This window comes from Osmerus mordax, chromosome 20, assembly GCF_038355195.1.
Source record: "Osmerus mordax isolate fOsmMor3 chromosome 20, fOsmMor3.pri, whole genome shotgun sequence".
NCBI classification, from domain to species: Eukaryota; Metazoa; Chordata; class Actinopteri; order Osmeriformes; family Osmeridae; genus Osmerus; species Osmerus mordax.
In genome coordinates this window covers 2482994-2502827 of record NC_090069.1, presented here as the reverse complement: position 1 = coordinate 2502827, position 19834 = coordinate 2482994, and the positions used below count along the sequence as shown (strand labels likewise).

The window sequence follows — 19834 nt, the reverse complement described above, 5'->3', positions numbered from 1 at the left end:
CCATAGGCTGAGGGGGCACTCCAGAGGGTACTGTACTGTAGGCTGAGGGGGCACACCAGAGGGTACTGTACTGTAGGCTGAGGGGGCACACCAGAGGGTACTGTACTGTAGCCTGAGGGGGCACACCAGAGGGTACTGTACTGTAGGCTGAGGGGGCACACCAGAGGGTACTGTACTGTAGCCTGAGGGGGCACACCAGAGGGTACTGTACTGTAGCCTGAGGGGGCACACCAGAGGGTACTGTACTGTAGCCTGAGGGGGCACACCAGAGGGTACTGTACTGTAGCCTGAGGGGGCACCCTAGAGTGTGTGTGTTTCGGACGAGAGACCCACTCATCTCGTCATTGCGACGTTTCACCACGTTCTTTGGGACAAAACAAAGGGCGCTAAGTAGAGGGAGGTGGCCTCTTCCTGTCATTGTGATTTATGCTCAGGTTTGGCACTTGGTACAGCGCAACAGGCCGTTCTCTGGCTGAGTTTAGTCGGCTGTGTGTGACATGACCTCACTCATCGAGTGGCCCTAGCCTTCCGTGTCAAATGAATGACCCGCTCTGCAGCGTGACCTAGCTGCTCATCATGTGAGCTTGATCAGTGAAGGAAGCTGTCCTGCATATCAGCAGGGCAACAGGGGGCCTTGTCTCTCCACCTGCATGCTTAGCATTGCTCCTAATGGGCTGGCCAGCTAGCTCCCGCTAAAGGAGACCTTGTATGATTGCTGTCGTCATCTGTGCAATAACTGAGGAGGCCCGCGTGACTGGTTGGAGTCCACCTAATGTGAGGCATGGTGCTCTCCATTGATTTGACATGGCTGAACCCCACGTCGACTGTAACTGGCTAGCTAGCAGCCTGAATTGATCAAGTCGTGGCCTGTTCTGTTAAGAGTATTTAGGCATTTAGCTTTAAGTTTTTTTTTCTTCATTTTTTTGAATGCCATTTGGCTTCAGTCTGTGTGTTTTTCCTAAACTTATTTTGTCCTGGCAGAAATGATGACCTCAAAGAGATGCTGGAGAGCAACAAGGAGTCGCTCAAACTGGAGGCCATGAAGAGGATTGTTGGGGTGAGCACAACTGTACAACACCAGGACTCGCAACTATTCTTTTTCCTCACTGTCCCAGTACCGTCCCGACGTGCAAAATGAACCGTCCCAAACTGAACTTGACCTGTCCCAAAATGTAAATTTGTGTGTTTTGACATTCTGACATGGGTCAAGGTTATTTGCAACACTATTTAAGTAATCCATACAGTCGTGGGGCTGAGTGTTAATGTGAATACATGGTGGGGCTAACAATTCTTGGTGTGGCTGTAGTAAAAATAAAAAATGTAAAAAAAGTTTTACGGGGTTGGAAAAAAAGTTTCTAAAGGTTTTGAAGATAGTTTCGAAAGGTTGAAAAAATATTTGCAATTTGTTTTTTAAAAATAGGTCTGCATCATTGATGAGTACTTGATGAGGACTCTACTAAATCCACATAAATGAGAAAGATCAATAAACAGATACTAAACAATAAACTGTACTTGAGTATCGTACTGTATACACATACTGCACATTTTTATTTCGACTTTTTAATTGATATTTCTTCTTGCTTTCAGCTGATCGCCAAAGGGAAGAATGCATCAGAGCTGTTCCCAGCTGTGGTGAAGAATGTGGCCAGTAAGAACATAGAGGTAGGTCTGCCTCGCTGGTGCTGCCTCGCTGGTGCTGCCTCGCTGGCACTGCCTCACTGGCGCTGCCTCGCTGGTGCTGCCTCGCTGGCGCTGCCTCGCTGGTGCTGCCTCGCTGGTGCTACTACGCAAAATGACACGGCAGATTGCGTCCGAAGTGCATTATTGGACATACTATCTGCGCGTTTTTCCACGCCATACATCATTTCACGAAGTAAATAGAAGCAATTCTCTGGACCGAAATAAACGACACACACACACACACACGCTAAATGGGTTTCCCATGCCTTGGCCTGTTAATATTGACCAGCATAAACAGGCAGTGTGGGGGGCAGGCTGGGAGTGGGGGCCTTCAAGGGGAGAGGGGGGGGGGAGTGAGGCAGGGCAGTGACAGCAGGTGGGGGTGGGGGAGCAGGTGGGGATGGGTAATTGGCACAGGGTAGCCCACTGTCACGTTCCTGTCCCCCTCGCACACGCCAGCTGTGAGGCTAGTGTCAGGACTCTCTCTGGGCCCCTCTCTTCTTTATCCATCCTCAGTCTCTCTCTCCCTTTTTCTCTCACTCTCTCACTCTCTCTGTCTCTCTCTCCTAACTGTCTTCTATCTCCGTCCAGTTCTATATATGGTACCCCTCGCCACCTCTCTCTCTCTCTCTCTCTCTCTCTCTCTCTCTCTCTCTCTCTCTCTCTCTCTCTCTCACCCACCCCCCCCGCCCCCATCTCTCAGAACCACAGGCCCATGCTGCCTGGCATCGATCGTATCTAATCAGAAAGCTGGACAGGAGCACACAGTGTATTGACATCATAGTGTGATTTAATATCAGGATTCTTTGTTTTCAGAAGCCAGCGCTAGACTCTGCTTTGAGAGTACAGATGGGTGTGTGTGTGTGAGGGAGAGAGACACGAAAAGAGAGGGAGAGAGAAAGAGAGAGGGGAAACTAAACATGTTTGATCAGTTTTGCTCTCAATCCCTATCCCACTTTTGAGTGGAGATCAATAGACTGGTTTGTGGTGTTGGAATCCCTCTGCCTGCAGGGCAGGTGGGTTATGTCCCCCTTTAGAGTGAGTGATACCGTTAATTCCAGCAGTAATTACGGCAACGATGATTGAACAGTCTGGTTCACTGATCCAAGTCAGCGGTTGCTTTCATGTCGCTATTCTAGAAAGGATGCCGGTGTTATCGGCTAACTAACCTTTAATTGAACCTTGATCCCAAACCTCACCCCTCATAAGAACCCCAATTTTGAAATGATATTTATTTCGTCGTTTGTCGTGCGACAGTTTTACATTTACATTTACATTTAGTCATTTAGCAGACGCTCTTATCCAGAGCGACTTACAGTAAGTACAGGGACATACCCCCCGAGGCAAGTAGGGTGAAGTGCCTTGCCCAAGGACACAACGTCAGTTGGCATGACCGGGAATCGAACTAGCAACCTTCGGATTACTAGCCCGACTCCCTAACCACTCAGCCATCTGACCCCCCAGTTTTGAAGCGAAGCGTGAAAGGAAAGGCAGAGAGAGGAGAGGGAGAGACATGCAGCAAAGGGCCCCCAGGCCGGATTCGAACCCGGGCCGCTGCGGTAAGGCCTCGGCCTACATTGTGAGCGACCGTTGCGCCCCCTAGAGGTAACATTTCTGACAGTTTTGTCAGTTATGGCCGCCACCCTTCTCTCTCAGCCCTCCAGCTCCTGCTCAGGAAGGGGAGTGTGGTGAGGGGAAACGGCGACCTTTGAACCCCACCCGTGGCCTGGCCGACCTGACGGGTACTGACTGGACAAATATTAGCTCAGGCCTGCCTCCCCGTGACGAGGGAGGGACAGGGCGGGGCGAGGGAGAGGGGGGGTGAGGGAGGGGTGAGGGAGGGGGTGAGGGAGGGGGCGAGGGCGAGGCAAGGGAGGGGCAGGGCGAGGGAGAGAGGGAGGGGCGAGGGAGAGGGTGAGGGAGGGGGCGAAGGAGGGGCGAGGGAGAGAGGGGGGAGAGAGGGGGCAAGGGCACTCCTTGTGTGCGCCTCCAACTTCCTCCTCCGCTCTCCCTGAAACAACTTCAACGATTCAGCCGATGGCGTCAAACGGAACTCTTTCAACTTCCCCCCTCCCCCTCTCACACAAACAACAGACGATATTATCGCTCTGTGGGAACTATCTGAGTTAGTCCGGTCTGGTAACTCTTTATCCTCTTCCTTCTTATCTCTGACACATTAAAGTTTGACCATGGCTGCCATGTTGGATGGGAAAAGCGAATTAAGCATTAATTCGATAAAACGCAAAAAAAAATCCTGTTTGTTGCTGCTTCCTGCTCTTGCTTTGTTCATGTTTATGTTTTAAGGTTAGAAGGTTTATGCAAGGTTTTAAGGTTAGGAGTTAGAATTCGTGTCAGCGTTGGAATGACATTCACAGTTAAGGTTAGGGTTAGGGGTTAGAGATAACATCATTTTGAATGGGAGTGAATGGTTGAGGCCCCACTAGGATAGAAAAACAAACCCTTGTGTGTGTGTGTGTTGCAGCTGAAGAAGTTGGTGTACGTCTACCTTGAATTTTGAATGGGAGTGAATGGTTGAGGCCCCACTAGGATAGAAAAACAAACCCTTGTGTGTGTGTGTGTTGCAGCTGAAGAAGTTGGTGTACGTCTACCTGGTGAGGTACGCTGAGGAACAGCAGGACTTGGCTCTCCTGTCCATCAGTACCTTCCAGAGGGCCCTGAAGGTAAGCTCCATAGCACCTGCCGGCACATGTCATATTTGGTGTGTGTGTGTGTGTGTGTGTGTAGTGCTGGAGTATTGAGCCATTAAACGGAAGCCGTCTAGCTCAGGGGCCGAGACAACATTGATGTTTTAGAGAACCCACCTGTCACCTTGATGAGTCTCAGGTCCCAGTACTGAAAAACCCATTTCAACCCCTGCTAGGTCGACAGCATGCTTGACTTCCTCTGTGTGCGTGCGTCTGTACCAGTGTGTGTGTGTGTGTGTGTGTGTGTGTGTGTGTGTGTGTGTGTGTGTGTGTGTGTGTGTGTGTGTGTGTGTGTGTGTGTGTGTGCGCGCTGTATGCTTCTGCTTTACTGTGTGCTTTACCTTGTGTCACGTGTAGACCCAGGTTTTGTGTGGTGGTTCCCATGGTGACGTGTGTGGACTTAATAGTGTAATAATGCGTGTATGAGCATCTTCCGAAATGTGTTTTTTGTGGTCATCTTCTGCAGACTAGAAATATACCTGTGTCTATCCAGCTCCTATCTGAGAACCTTCCCTCCTTCCCTCCCTCCTTCCCTTCCTTCCTTCCTTCCTTCCTTCCTTCCTTCCTTCCTTCCTTCCTTCCTTCCTTCCTCCCTCCCTCCCTCCCTCCCTCCCTCCCTCCCTCCCTCCCTCCCTCCCTTCCTTCCTTCCTTCCTTCCTTCCCTCCCTCCCAGGACCCTAACCAGCTGATCAGGGCCAGCGCCCTGAGGGTTCTGTCCAGCATCCGCGTGCCCATCATCGTCCCCATCATGATGCTGGCCATTAAGGAGGCGGCCAGCGACCTGTCCCCCTACGTCAGGAAGACGTCGGCCCACGCCATCCAGAAGCTCTACAGGTACAGCTCTGCCGGGGCCTGCATCCAACACTCGCCAAAAGGCACCCGTAGCCCCGCCATCGTCCGCAGGGAGGAAGTGCGGTCGATGGGAAGGGATAGGGATGTCGCTTTAATCTGTTGAGGCCCCCCCCTGCTGTGAGACACGGAGGTGATGTGTGTAGGGTGTGCGTGGTTCTGCAGACCGGCGGAGCTAGACGAGGTGCTAAGCTAGCTGAGGTGCTAAGCTAGCTGAGGTGCTAAGCTAGCGCGGAGGTGCTACGCTAGCTGAGGTGCTCTGCTAGCGGAAGTGCTCTGCTAGCGGAAGTGCTCCGCTAGCTCCGCCCGCTCTCACGCTGCTCTCCCTCCTTCCTCCCCAGCCTGGACCCCGAACAGAAGGAGCACCTGATCGAAGTGATCGAGAAGCTGTTGAAAGACAAAAGCACAGTGAGTACAGCGGCGACGAGCGCTCGTCCGTACAGAACAGCTGTAGCCCAGCCAACCGTGGCGGGGGCCGTGGTCGACGCCGGTGTTTGGATCTCACGCCACCGTTCCTAAGCTTCGAAGGAAAGACAAGGCGCCACTTGGTTGCAGTCTGCGGTTCCCCACCAGAGGGCGCCCCGGTCAAGCGTTTCCCCCCCCTCTCCCGTCTCTCATTCTCTCCCTTTCTCCGTCCATTCACTTGCCAATGCCATGGTTTGTTAACACCCACTTAAAGCCACCCATCTTCAGATGCTTCTGGTTAAGTGTCCATTTAGAAGACATTTTCTCCCTGATGTTAGTGTCAGCTTTATTTTCCAAAGGCCAACTTCTTTCTTTTCTTTTTTTCTCCTCTCCTTCTGAGGTCCAGCAATCTCTGTGTTTAAGACAATCACTCAGATAGGTTAAAGCATTCCTATTAGAATAGTCAATAAGCACCACACACACACACACACACACAGACACACACAAACACACACAGACACAGAAGGTCACAGTAAATGCTTAGAATAGTGTTAAAGGCCAGCTCTTTAGTCTGTGTGATGGAAGCTGTATGTGGCATACACATGTACTGTTTGCAAACAAGGTGTATAGTTTTCCCCCGTAATTATGCATTCATGGCATAAACCTCTCATTATACAAACAAACAGCCAGGGCCTAAAGGGGGGGGGGGGGGGGGGGTAGAGCACCAGATGCATAGCATATTTAGCCACAGGCTCTAACGAAGACAGATGACTTCGCCCTATTGAAGCACAGTCTCTGAGGCTAGGGGACAGAGAGAGAGAGACTGAGAGAGGGGGAGAGGAGGGGGGAGAGAGACTGAGAGAGGGGGAGAGGAGGGGGGAGAGAGAGACTGAGAGAGGGGGAGAGGAGGGGGGAGAGAGAGACTGAGAGAGGGGGAGAGGAGGGGGGAGAGAGAGACTGAGAGAGGGGGGGAGAGAGAGACTGAGAGAGGGGGAGAGGAGGGGGGGAGAGAGAGACTGATAGAGGGGGAGAGGAGGGGGGAGAGAGAGACTGAGAGAGGGGGAGAGGAGGGGGGAGAGAGAGACTGAGAGAGGGGGAGAGGAGGGGGGAGAGAGAGACTGAGAGAGGGGGAGAGGGAGGGGGGAGAGAGAGACTGAGAGGGGGAGAGGAGGGGGGAGAGAGAGAGACTGAGAGAGGGGGAGAGGAGGGGGGAGAGAGAGACTGAGAGAGGGGGAGAGGAGGGGGGAGAGAGAGACTGAGAGAGGGGGAGAGGAGGGGGGAGAGAGAGACTGAGAGAGGGGGATAGGAGGGGGGAGAGAGAGAGACTGAGAGAGGGGGAGAGGAGGGGGGAGAGAGAGACTGAGAGAGGGGGAGAGGAGGGGGGAGAGAGAGAGACTGAGAGAGGGGGAGAGGAGGGGGGAGAGAGAGACTGAGAGAGGGGGAGAGGAGGGGGGAGAGAGAGAGACTGAGAGAGGGGGAGAGGAGGGGGGAGAGAGAGACTGAGAGAGGGGGAGAGGAGGGGGGAGAGAGAGGGTGAGAGAGGGGGAGAGGAGGGGGGAGAGAGAGGGGGAGAGGAGGGGGGAGATGGAGTGAGAGAGAGGTGGTGGGAGAGAGAGGGTGAGAGAGGGGGAGAGGAGGGGGGAGAGAGAGGGGGAGAGGAGGGGGAGATGGAGTGAGAGAGAGGTGGTGGGAGAGAGAGAGTGAGAGAAGGGGGAGGTAGAGAGACAGAGTGAGGGGAGAGGTAGAGAGAACGAGAGGGGGAGAGAGAGAGAGAGAGAGAGGGGAGACAGAGACAGAGAAAGGTAGAGAGAGAGTAGAGAGAGAGGTAGAGAGAGAGGTAGAGAGAGAGGTAGAGAGAGAGGTAGAGAGAGAGAGGTAGAGAGAGAGAGAGAGAGAGGTAGAGAGAGAGGTAGAGAGAGAGAGAGAGAGGTAGAGAGAGAGGTAGAGAGAGAGGTAGAGAGAGAGAGAGAGAGAGGTAGAGAGAGAGGTAGAGAGAGAGGTAGAGAGAGAGAGAGAGAGAGAGAGGTAGAGAGAGAGGTAGAGAGAGAGGGGGAGACAGAGACAGAGAGAGAGAGAGGTAGAGAGAGAGGTAGAGAGAGAGGTAGAGAGAGAGGTAGAGAGAGAGGTAGAGAGAGAGGTAGAGAGAGAGCATGGCCACATGAAGTCACAGGCTGGTGATGAATGGTGAAATCCTCCCGCACACAGGGTTGTTAATGATGTTTTGGAGGGTGTTATTCCTGTAGTATTGTAATCCGAGAGCCTCCACCACAGCCATGCCCTTGGCTTTAGTACTTCTGTGGCTCTTGATAGTCAGTGACCCACCGATACGAGCTGGAGGAGCCTGCCTGAGGATCTCACCGAGGAGATGATCACATGATCACTCTCCAGCTCTCCACACCACACCGGGAAGAGCTGCAGGAGGAACCTGCCTGGATGCTGAACTTCTGCTAGCGTCGTCCGTCGGTTCCAAAACGAGGTCATCGTTTAGGTGTGTGTTCAGACGGGCCTGTTTCACATGGTTATCGCAAATGGCCGTCTTAGGTTTGTCAAAGTGTTGCCCCCCCCACACACACACCCAGCTGAGAAGTGGTCTCTTTGGTTAACTGCCAGAGACAGGGCTTGACATGGGGGGGCTGGTGGGGGGGGGGGGGGGGGGGGGGGGGGGCTGGTGTTAAGGCGGCGTGGTTTAGAGAGGCCGGCCGGCCCTGATGAGAAAGACAACACGGGAGTTTGTGCAGCTGTTTTACTGTGATGGATCTATTATCCGCCCATTACAAGATAAATGATCGATCCCTCCCATTGCCTCACCCACAGCCTCCCCCCTGCCACCCCCCCACCCCCCCCCCACCCCCAGCAAAATTGAAATGAGAACGGGAGGGAGGGAGGGATGGTGTCTGTGCCAGTATGATTAGGGACTAGGTGTGATAGCCATTAATTTAAGAGAAAGAAGGGAGGGGTGGGGAAGAGAGGAGGGAAGGAGAGAGAGAGAGAGCGAAGGAAGAAGAGAGAGAGAGGGAGAGGAGGGTAGGCAGGCAGGCCGACCCCGAGCCGGGCCATCAATCAAAAAAAGGCGCGCGTCGTCTCTGGCGTGATGACCCAGCACTCTCCGCCTCCCAGCCGCCCTAATTAGAATTCATGACAAAATAGATGCAAGGAAACGGTCTGGGCCCTTCATAATTTTATAGGAAATTTATTGTTATTAGAGGAACCATTTGCTTAGTGTGATTTTTCCATTACCGGCTTGTCACGCAGTGTAGATAATATGGTAGAGGTGGTGGGTTGGGGGGTGTGTGAGGGTGGGGTTGAACTCCATAGATTGGGGTGTCAGTTTTGTTGATGGCGCATGTAGTTTACCTTGGAGCTGCCTGTAATGGGGGAAGTTGGGAGAGAATGCACAAAGAGAGGGTGGGCGGGGAGGGGTACATGCCTGGAGACGGGAGCCGCGGTAATAGCCTCAGAGACGGGAGGAAAGGTGTGTGTGTGTGTGTGTGGGGGGGGGGGGTGGAGCTCAGGGGACCTGGAACATCTGCCTGCTTAGTTAGAATCTTTTGAGTGGGTCTCATTCCCCTCTTCCTCACGTTCCCGGGGAGAGGGAGGGGGGGGGCGTGAGAGCTGAGGAGCAGCCCCTCCCCCCCCTCCCTCCCCAGTGTAAAGTTGACTGTTTGGTTTGAGTTGTACTGCACCATCACCGCTTTCCAACCTGCATCTGTTAATTTCCTAGAAACCACATTGTGTAAAAATGATTAAAAACACTCACGCCATAATTGACTTTCCTTGCAATTATATACCACGAGCAGAAGTTAAACTGGTTAGATGGATTTTCATTACCCATGGGTGTCTTAATTGCTTGCTCAACTGAGTGCTTAAAGTTATGGTTTTAATTTGAGTTTCCTCGACTTGAATTACCTTCAGAGGTGGCGTTTCATTTCGGAATGAGTTTTTCTCCTTCGAACGTCGATATTGTGATTCCCCCGGACTTTGGTGCCCCGTGCCAGGTGAAGGTGAGGCACCTTGAAACCTGCTGGAAGAGGAAACTCTGCCTTGTCGCCCAAATCCTCTTCATTAGCGCTTGGTTGTGAGATTCATGGTTGTCAGAGAGTCTACAGAGAACACACACACACAGAACACACACACACACACACAGAGAGAGAACACACACACGCACAATCAATGCATCCTCACGGCGAGGCTGATGGGTAAACGCGCGGGGTTCCCACAGGGGCCACCAGGGACCGTGGCGGTTTTAATGGGAGAGACCAGATTCTACTCCCCTTCTCTCTTCCACTCTCTCTCCCCCAGCTCCCCCCCCCCCCCCCCACCTCACATTAATGCTGTTTGCATATTAATACACCGCTGTCAGTCAGTCTCTCACTCTGTTCACCAGCCAGCGGTAGGGATGCAACAAGGAACCGACAAATGGATTATTTTTTTCTTTTTCCGCCCCAATAAAATGTTTCTGATTGTCCTCCACCCCCCTGCCCCCTCACCTTCCCCCATGTCTCATGAATAGAACATGAAATTAGGCGTGAGCTCGGAAAGGCGTCAGAGAGGGGAAACGGACTGATGACTGTCAGCCGTGGCTGTTGGAAATTACATCCCCCAAACCTCCTTGAGGATCTCATATTCCAGCCAGTTATGCCTGTACTGCATATCGCTCCTGATTGTTTACAGGATCACTTAAGCAGAAGTATCATTTCTCGCGGCGAGGTCGGAAGAATATAACCGTACAACTGAATATAACCCGACCGTTCCTCATGCCTCTCCGCGTCACCCGATTCACCGTCTCGCTGGAGTTCTGAGGAGATCGTGGAAGGATGAGGAAGGTGAACACTCACGTCTCCCGTCTCCCCTCCCCTCTCGTAGCTGGTGGCGGGCAGCGTGGTCATGGCGTTCGAGGAGGTGTGCCCCGACCGCATCGACCTGATCCACAAGAACTACCGCAAGCTGTGCAACCTGCTGGTGGACGTGGAGGAGTGGGGCCAGGTGGTGATCATCTCCATGCTCACCCGCTACGCCCGCACCCAGTTCACCAGCCCCTGGAAGGAGGTGAGGCCCTTTGGTGTGTGTGTGTGTGGCTGCGTGCTTACTTGGCGCGTGCGTAACTGGCGCGTGTGTGTGTGTGTGTACCAGGACGGCCTGTTTGACGAGAACAGCGAGAGGGCGTTCTACGACTCTGACGAGGAGAGGAAGGAGCTGGCGTGCGGCGAGGCCAAGCCCTACGTGATGGACCCCGATCACAGGCTGCTGCTACGCAACACCAAGCCCCTGCTGCAGAGCAGGAACACAGCTGTGAGCGACACACACACTCACACACACACACACACACACACACACACACACACACACACACACACACCCTCACACACACCCTCACACACACCCTCACACACACACACCCACACACACTCACACACACTCACACACACACACACACACACACTCACACACACACACACACACACACACACACACACACACACACACACACACACTCACACTCACACACACACACTCATACACACACACACACACACACACACACACCCTCACACACACACACACTCTCAAACTCACACACTCTCAAACTCACACACACTCACACACACACACACACCCTCACACACACACTAACACACACACACACCCTCACACACACACCCTCATACACACACACCCTCACACACACACACACACACCCTCATACACACACACCCTCACACACACACACACACACACACACACACCCTCATACACACACACCCTCACACACACACACCCTCACACACACACACCCTCATACACACACACCCTCATACACACACACCCTCACACACACACACACACTCTCAAACTCACACACACTCTCACACTCACCCTCCATGGTGGTTCATGAAAACATTTCTGTTTCGAAGTGTCTGTGCATGTCTGTGTGTGTGTACACTTTTGCGTGTGCCTGGGCATGCTTGTGTGTGTGTGTGTGTGTATGCACATTTGCGTGTGTGTATATGTAAGTGAGCGCGTGACCTCGTTTGTGTAAGCGCTGTAGAACATTCTGGAAGAGAGACCGTCAGCCTTGATGAAGGTTTCTCAGCGTGTGACTCTGCTCTCACTTCTCAGCACCGTCTGAAGGCCGCGGCACGACGGATGCAACTGCTACACGCACACACACACACACACACACACACACACACACACACACACACACACACGGCTGGTGACTCACTTGAACACACATCCACCCTAAGCACATTCACTGCATCAAGCACACACACACACACGGCTGGTGACTCACTTGAACACACATCCACCCTAAGCACATTCACTGCCTCAAGCACACACACACACACGCACACCTCGACGAGAGGCTCTCAAACACACATCCACTTGTGCACACTCACTGCCACACTCATGCATACGCTCGCACACAGACACACACACACCACCCACAGAGCAGGCGCTAGCTGGAAATAACCGATTGAGAGAGAGTGTAGACCTCCATCACCCAAGAGACTCAAGGTCTGTGCCTGCATCGTGGCGGGAGGACAAATAGGCCCAAATGAAAGCGTTGATTCAAATGTGACATGTTGTGTCGTTACCAGAGAAGACGCCGGAAGGCCGTCCATCTTCATGCGGACGCCGCCCCGAGAGCCCCCTTCACGTTCGCGGGCGCCCCGCCGTCGCGGCAACGGCCCCCTCTCTCGCCCCCGCCGGAGCTCGTACTCCCGCTCTCCACCGGCGCCGCCGTCAGGAACACATCCCATCGAGCGCCCCCCCCCCCCCCCCCCCCCGCATCCCCCTTCGTCTCTCTCTCTACCCGCCTATCTTCACGTCGGGCGGTTCTCCTCAGCCGGCCCCGGGGCCGGCCAGATGGGGCGTGATTCCAGACTTGTTATGGTACTCCCGGCCAGGCTAACGACGCGTTTCCCCGCTCAGGTGGTGATGTCGATCGCCCAGCTGTACTGGCACCTGGCTCCCAGGCACGAGGTCGGCATGGTGACCAAGTCGCTGGTGCGCCTGCTGAGGAGTCACAGGTAAGGCGTGGGCCTCGCCGCTTCGGCTCTCCGTTTCATTCTCTTTTTCTTCTTCTTCCTCTTCCTCCACGCTGTTTCTCTGTAGCCTTTTCCTTTCTAGTATTTTCTCGCACGCAACTTTCTTATTTCCTTCCCCTCCCTCTGCTCCTCTCTCTCCCGCTCGCTCTCGCATGCGAAGACACACGCCGGGAAAAAACCCGAAAACAACCTGAAACGCGCTCATAAATATCCTTGACCTTCTTCTTCTTCTTCGTGTGTGTGGGCGTTTTGCGTGTGCGTGCGTGTGTGTGTGTTTTTTTTTTGCCTTGTTCGGTGTTTTTCTTCCCCCAGAGAGGTGCAGTACATCGTGTTGCAGAACATCGCGACCATGTCCATTCAGAGGAAGGTGAGACGCGTTCTTGAGCAAGACACCCAACCCCAAGTTGCTCCTGATTGGTTGGCCGTGGTTGTGTGTGGGTGGGTGTGTGGGTGGGTGAACGAGAGGTAGAAAATGTAAAGCGCGTCGAGTACCGCTAAGGTAGGAAAGCGCGAGATAAACGCCGGCCTTTTTACTAGCTGACAGTTGTCTTAGCAGGTGTGGAGACTGATCCCATGTTGTGTGTCCCGCCTCCAGGGCATGTTTGAACCCTACATGAAGAGTTTCTACGTGAGATCTACGGACCCCACCCACATCAAGACACTGAAGGTCAGGAAGCTGACTGACTGCCCCAGTGGGCCCTCACAGCTTGGGATGGAAATGTGTTGAATGAAAATAGATGAGAACATAACCAAAATGTGGAGGGAGGAGGGGCCCAAATTGCAATCTCTACAGGGCCCCACAAACATATGCTGTGCCCCTGGCTGTCTCTTTTAGAAGAGTTATGGAGTCAGGTGGCTGAGCGGTTAGGGAATCGGGCTAGTAATCTAAAGGTTGCCGGTTCGATTTCAGGCCGTGTCAAATGACGTTGTGTCCTTGGGCAAGGCACTTCACCCTACTTTGCCTTGGGGGAATGTCCCTGTACTTACTGTAAGTCGCTCTGGATAAGAGCGTCTGCCAAATGACTAAATGTAAATGTAAATCCCTCCTCTCCTCTCTCTCCCCCAGCTGGAGATCCTGACAAACCTGGCCAACGAAGCCAACATCTCCACCATCCTCCGAGAATTCCAGGTCTGTCTTGCTCCTCTCCTCCCTCAATATCCCTTTCTCCCTCTAACCCACTGAATCTCCCTCTTTCTCCCTCTAACCCATTGAATCCACACAATCTCAAACCACCCCCCTCCTTCTCTGACATGGTCTCTCCCACCCTCCCAGACCTATGTGAAGAGCCAGGACAAGGCGTTCGCGGCCGCTACCATCCAGGCCATCGGAAGGTGTGCCACGGACATCTCGGAGGTGACGGACACCTGCCTCAACGGCTTGGTGCTGCTGCTCTCCAACAGAGACGGTAGGAGGGCGGCCAATCTGAACGCTCCTTCACGTGACCAGCGCGTGGGGGGGGAAAGGAAAACAGTTCAGTGCTGCTAAAATGATATAAAATCATATTTACCTGCACCAATATGAGTTTGATTATGAGTTAATTAGCTTGATTATGCTTTAAAATAAGTCGGTTTGGCTGACCAGGGCAGCAATACATTTTCACCTGACAATATTTCTTAAAATAAGTGTTGTTTACTTCAATTAAGTCTAAATCAAAATCCATATAAAAGAAAAAGAAAAGCTTGAAATACTGAAAGAAAAGCTTGAAATACTACCAAAGCACGACGAGAATTCACAAACCATCTGCACCCATAACCCTCAGCTCAGCAACCTCCAGCACCCTAAACCACAGCTACCTAACGACCCAGGCAAGCCCTGAGTCGACCTATTGCAAAGATGACCGAAAGGTGCGGCGTGTGTAACGCCACGCGTTCCCACAGAGAGTCAAGGGAGTCAGGTGGCTGAGCGGTTAGGGAATCGGGCTAGTAATCCGAAGGTCGCTGGTTCGATTCCCGGCCGTGCAAAATGACGTTGTGTCCTTGGGCAAGGCACTTCACCCTACTTGCCTCGGGGAGAATGTCCCTGTACTTACTGTAAGTCGCTCTGGATAAGAGCGTCTGCTAAATGACTAAATGTAAATGTAAATGTAGAGACGGTGGTGGCGGAGAGCGTGGTGGTGATCAAGAAGCTGCTGCAGACCCAGCCGACACAGCACAGCGACATCATCAAGCACATGGCCAAGCTCTTCCACAACATCTCCGTAGGTTTACACCCCCCTCCCCTACACTCCCTCGCCCCTCCTCCGGGCCCTCTCCATTGGGCTGAAATGTGCCGTTGTCCCCAGGTGCCGATGGCGCGGGCCAGCATCTTGTGGCTGATCGGGGAGTACTGCGAGAGGGTTCCCAAGATCGCCCCCGACGTCCTCCGCAAGATGGCCAAGAGCTTCACGGCCGAGGAGGACATCGTCAAGCTGCAGACCGTCAACCTGGCAGCCAAGCTCTATCTGACCAACTCCAAGCAGGTATTACTGCTGTTATTACTGCTATTATTACTGTATTACCCCCCCCCACACCAACACCTAGCACCTTAAGCCACACCCCCGCGGCTCGGGTACAGTTCAGAGACCACACATTTACATTTAGTCAGACGCTCTTATCCAGAGCGACTTACAGTAAGTACAGGGACATTCCCCCCGAGGCAAGTAGGGTGAGGTGCCTTGCCCAAGGACACAACGTCAGTTGGCATGACAGGGAATCGAACTGGCAACCTTCTGATTACTAGCCCGATTCCCTCACCGGTCAGCCACCTGACTCCCATACGCCACATCTTCCCCAACAAATGATCCCAACCGCAATCTCTCCTGTCGTCTCCCTCCCCAAGACCAAGCTGTTGACCCAGTACATCCTGAACCTGGGGAAGTACGACCAGAACTACGACATCCGAGACCGCACGCGCTTCATCCGCCAGCTGATCGTGCCCAACGAGAAGAGCGGGGCCCTCAGCAAGTACGCCCGGCGCATCCTCCTGGCTCCCAAGCCGGCGCCCGTTCTCGCGTCGGCCTACAAAGGTACGGAACATTTTCCGGGCAGACACAGCGCCCCCTGTGCACCGCCGTGTCACTGCACGACCCATAACATTGTGTTATCTAATTTATATATAAGTGATATTTACATTTAGTAATTTAGCAGACGCTCTTAGCCAGAGCGACTTACAGTAAGTACAGGGACATCCCCCCCCCCCCCTGCCTTGCCCAAGGACACAACATCATTTTGCACGGCCGGGAATCCAACCGGCAACCTTCTGATTGGTAGCCCGATTCCTGCACCGCTCAGCCTGTATGTAGGTCTATATAATATATAGACTTACAGTACTATACAGGCTAGCAGTGCGAGGCATACAGTCTAGTCTCCAGTTGTGTGTGGACAGCTAGCTGGCTCCTCAACAGGTAGCTGGTGTGAACATGCCTGTCTGCATCAGCAAAGACCAGGGAGGTCAGGGCCTGTGTCTCTCTCCCGTGAGGAGATGGCTAAATTAATGAGGTAATTCTAACCTTTCTGAGATGTACGGGGGGAGGGGGGGGTAGGTGAAGGAAACAAAACTTCACACCCAATTTGACGCAGAGAGAAGGGACAGAATCGCCCCCCCACCCCCCCCTGAAACATTAGAATTCAGCAGTGGTGTTCTCCCGCTAGATGTTTATGGAAAACGTTAACCGGCCCTGTCATTCTTAATATTCACACTTTAAGTCAGTTTTTTTTCCTGTTTTCGTTTGAGAAGCCCCGTTTTCAGAGCGGACCTCCCCAGTCACATTGACTGATTGGTTGGCCTCCTATATTGACCATTAGGGAGTGAGAATCATTTTAATTTGTATGCGTGTGTGTGAAAAGGTTGTGGGGATAGCTTTGTGGCGCTCCTATTAAAAGGTGCTGACTGTGTTTATACAGTGACATTTGGGAGCGGGGGACGGTAATCACCCTGTGGCCCTGCCGATAGAGGCTGGACTGGGGTGACTTTGAGACTTTCTCCCTCTAATCCGCTCTCATTCATGATGCCAATCAGCACACTCATCTTTCAACTCCTGTTCCACTCTCTTTCTCCAACGTCTCTCCCTCCCTCTCTCCCTCTCTCCCTCCCTCCCTCCCTCCCTCTCTTTCTCTCCCTCTCTTTCTCTCCCTCTCTCTCTCTCTCTTTCTCCCTCCCTCCCTCCCTCTCTTTCTCTCCCTCCCCCGCCCCCTCAGACCGTGACCGCTTCCAGCTAGGCACCCTTTCCCACACCCTCAACACCAAGGCCTCGGGATACCTGGAGCTCTCTGATTGGCCGGCGGTGGCTCCTGACCAATCGGTGAGGAACGTGGAGGTGATCGAGCCGGTAAGGGAATCCACCGTTCCTTCACGGAGCCAATTCCGTTCTCGAGGATCCACGTCAGTTTGGTTTGAAACACAGACAAGAGAGCCAATCAGGATGGATCTCGCCTACTTCCTTTTCCTTCTCCTGATTATGCCCCGCCCCCTCCCCCCCAGGTGACAGAGTGGGTTCCGTCGCTGGGGAAGACCAAGCAGGGGAAGACCAAGTCTAAAGCCAAGTCAGATGATAAGTTCTACTCTGACTCTGGAGAGGAGGAGGGGGAGGGGGAGGAGGATGAAGATGAAGGCTCTGGCAGTAGCAGCAGTGAAGACAGCAGCAGCAACAGTAGCAGTGAAGGTGTGTGTGTGTGTGTGTGTGTGTGTGTGTGTGTGTGTGTGTGTGTGTGTGATTATGTGCAGAGGCATGCATGGCATTCGTTTTCTAAATATTTAATTGACATTTAATTTCGAGGGCGTTTCACGTTGTGAATGTGGTGCGTCTATTCAGAGTCGGGCAGCGAGGATGACAGCGACGACGAGAAGAGCAGCGACGACTCTGACAAGAGCTCCAGCCAATCAGAGAAGAGCTCCAGCCAGTCTGAGACGGAACAGAAGAAGAAGAAGAAGACCAAGAAAGCACCACAGAAGAAGAAGGCCAAACCCACAGCCAAAGACAGGTACATCACCATGAGGAACACGAACCCACATGTGAGAGGAAGAGGTTTGTGTGTGTGTGTGTGTGTGTGTGTGTGTGGGGGAGGGGGAGGGGGAGGGGGGAGGGGGAGAGAGGGGGGTATGTGTGTGTGAGAGGGGTGCAGTGGCCAGTTCTAGTGTGCCATGTGATTTGTAACTGTAAATCTCAGCCAACCATCTGTTTACATCCTGTCCCTTCCAAAACACTGCTCTGTAGAAGCTCTTTTCCTGTCTCTCTCTCTCACACACACACACACACACACACACACACACACACACACACACACACACACACACACACACACACACACACACACACACAACACTCACAGAGAGAGAGAGAGGCTGAGCTGTTAAAATGTAGTTAGTGTGGGTTCCATTACCAGGCTAAACAAGGGGACTTCTCCTTCAGTAGTCTAACCCACATTTACATGGCTAATGGATAATGGCTTTTGATTGGTCATTTAGCAGCCTGGTGTTACCAATGAATGAGATCTGAGTCATTATGGCCGAATATGCCCTCACACACTCTTACACACTGGCAGATTTAGTCTCTGACACTTGCTGTGTCATTCTCTCATGCACACACACACACTACCCCTCTTTCCATTATGCACGCACGCACACACACACACACACACACACACCACAGTGTACCTGCTTTTGCTGTGTGACAGGGCGCCGACTGACCCTGTTCCCTCCATTAGAGAGTGTAATTACAGCAGCTCACCCCAGCACGCACACACACACACACACTCACTCACACGCACTTACACGCACACACACACACACACACAGAGTAATTAGACCAGCTCACCCCAGTGCTTCCACAACAAACACAGCATAATGCCCTCATTACGGCCCAGTCATTCCAGGCAGGGCCTAATCAGGCCCACAGTGATTTATATCGCTTTTTCCTGTTCGCAACAAATGAAATCTGTAGGCCAAATTAATACTGGCTTTTCATCATCGCCCAAGTTAAAAAGCCAGTTACCGTCACAATTCTCCTCGTTAATTTAACAGCTGAAAATCCCAGGCAGGCGAAGTAAACAGTCATTATAGGGACAAATTGAAGAGAGGGGAGGGGGGGCGGGCGAGAGCGTGAGGAGAAGGGGAGGGGGAAAAGTTTTTAGTGAATGCAATATTAAATTAACTCTGTAAACAAGCAGATTGATCTTTGGCATCCTGGCAGAGTTGAGTTGGGGCTCCGTTGCACGTTGAGGGAGTTCGAGAAAAGTGCTTCTTGTTGTTTTCCCCTCTTTGTCGTTCCAGTTTGTAAATGACTAACGGTCGTCTCTCGCCGTGCAACTTTGGCATATTTGGTTACGCGGCAAAAACATTGCGCGAAGAGAAAAGCAGATTTTTTTGTGCATCGTAGCCTCCGAACTGTACGTTGAAAGAGAGACGCAAGCTGCTGCTGTACAAAATCCGTCCTAGCCTCATTATGTCTGTCTGTGTTCCTGTCTGCATGTGTGTGTGTTCCTATCTGTGTGTCTGTGTGTGTGTCTCAGTGACTCTGACGAGAACGGGAACGCTCCCATGGCCAGCAGCTCGTCTCCTGAGAGCTCCTCTGAGTCCGAGTCCGCTTCTGAAGACGACTCGGCGTCCGACTCGGGCACGGAACAGAAGAAGAAGAAGAAGAGCCCGTCGAAACCCAAGGTGAGGCGTCTGTCCCTCCCTGGTCCTCCCAGCCTGTCTCCACCCTCACACTCTCCCTCCCTGGTCCTCCCAGCCTGTCTCCACCCTCACACTGTCCCTCCCTGGTCCTCCCAGCCTGTCTCCACCCTCACACTGCCCTCCCTGGTCCTCCCAGCCTGTCTCCACCCTCACACTGCCCTCCCTGGTCCTCCCAGCCTGTCTCCACCCTCACACTGCCCTCCCTGGTCCTCCCAGCCTGTCTCCACCCTCACACTGTCCCTCCCTGGTCCTCCCAGCCTGTCTCCACCCTCACACTGTCCCTCCCTGGTCCTCCCAGCCTGTCTCCACCCTCACACTGTCCCTCCCTGGTCCTCCCACCCTATCTCCACCCTCACACTGTCCCTCCCTGGTCCTCCCAGCCTGTCTCCACCCTCACACTGTCCCTCCCTGGTCCTCCCAGCCTGTCTCCACCCTCACACTGCCCCTCCCTGGTCCTCCCAGCCTGTCTCCACCCTCACACTGTCCCTCCCTGG

At 53.2% G+C, this 19834-nt stretch overlaps 1 protein-coding gene across 1 annotated transcript in view; it reads left to right on the top strand.

The window, feature by feature from the left end:
* Positions 1–19834, top strand: part of ap3b1a (adaptor related protein complex 3 subunit beta 1a) — a 42718-nt gene that overhangs the window by 2983 nt on the left and 19901 nt on the right. Inside the window, exons 2-20 of the mRNA XM_067258377.1 lie at positions 982–1057; positions 1588–1662; positions 4266–4361; positions 5059–5219; positions 5576–5642; positions 10503–10685; positions 10770–10928; positions 12573–12670; positions 13001–13055; positions 13284–13355; positions 13755–13817; positions 13962–14094; positions 14777–14886; positions 14971–15147; positions 15507–15693; positions 16865–16995; positions 17148–17328; positions 17479–17647; positions 19175–19322. Of these exons, the coding sequence (XP_067114478.1) occupies positions 982–1057; positions 1588–1662; positions 4266–4361; positions 5059–5219; positions 5576–5642; positions 10503–10685; positions 10770–10928; positions 12573–12670; positions 13001–13055; positions 13284–13355; positions 13755–13817; positions 13962–14094; positions 14777–14886; positions 14971–15147; positions 15507–15693; positions 16865–16995; positions 17148–17328; positions 17479–17647; positions 19175–19322 (2341 nt within the window). The remainder of the gene's footprint in view (positions 1–981; positions 1058–1587; positions 1663–4265; positions 4362–5058; positions 5220–5575; positions 5643–10502; positions 10686–10769; positions 10929–12572; positions 12671–13000; positions 13056–13283; positions 13356–13754; positions 13818–13961; positions 14095–14776; positions 14887–14970; positions 15148–15506; positions 15694–16864; positions 16996–17147; positions 17329–17478; positions 17648–19174; positions 19323–19834) is intronic.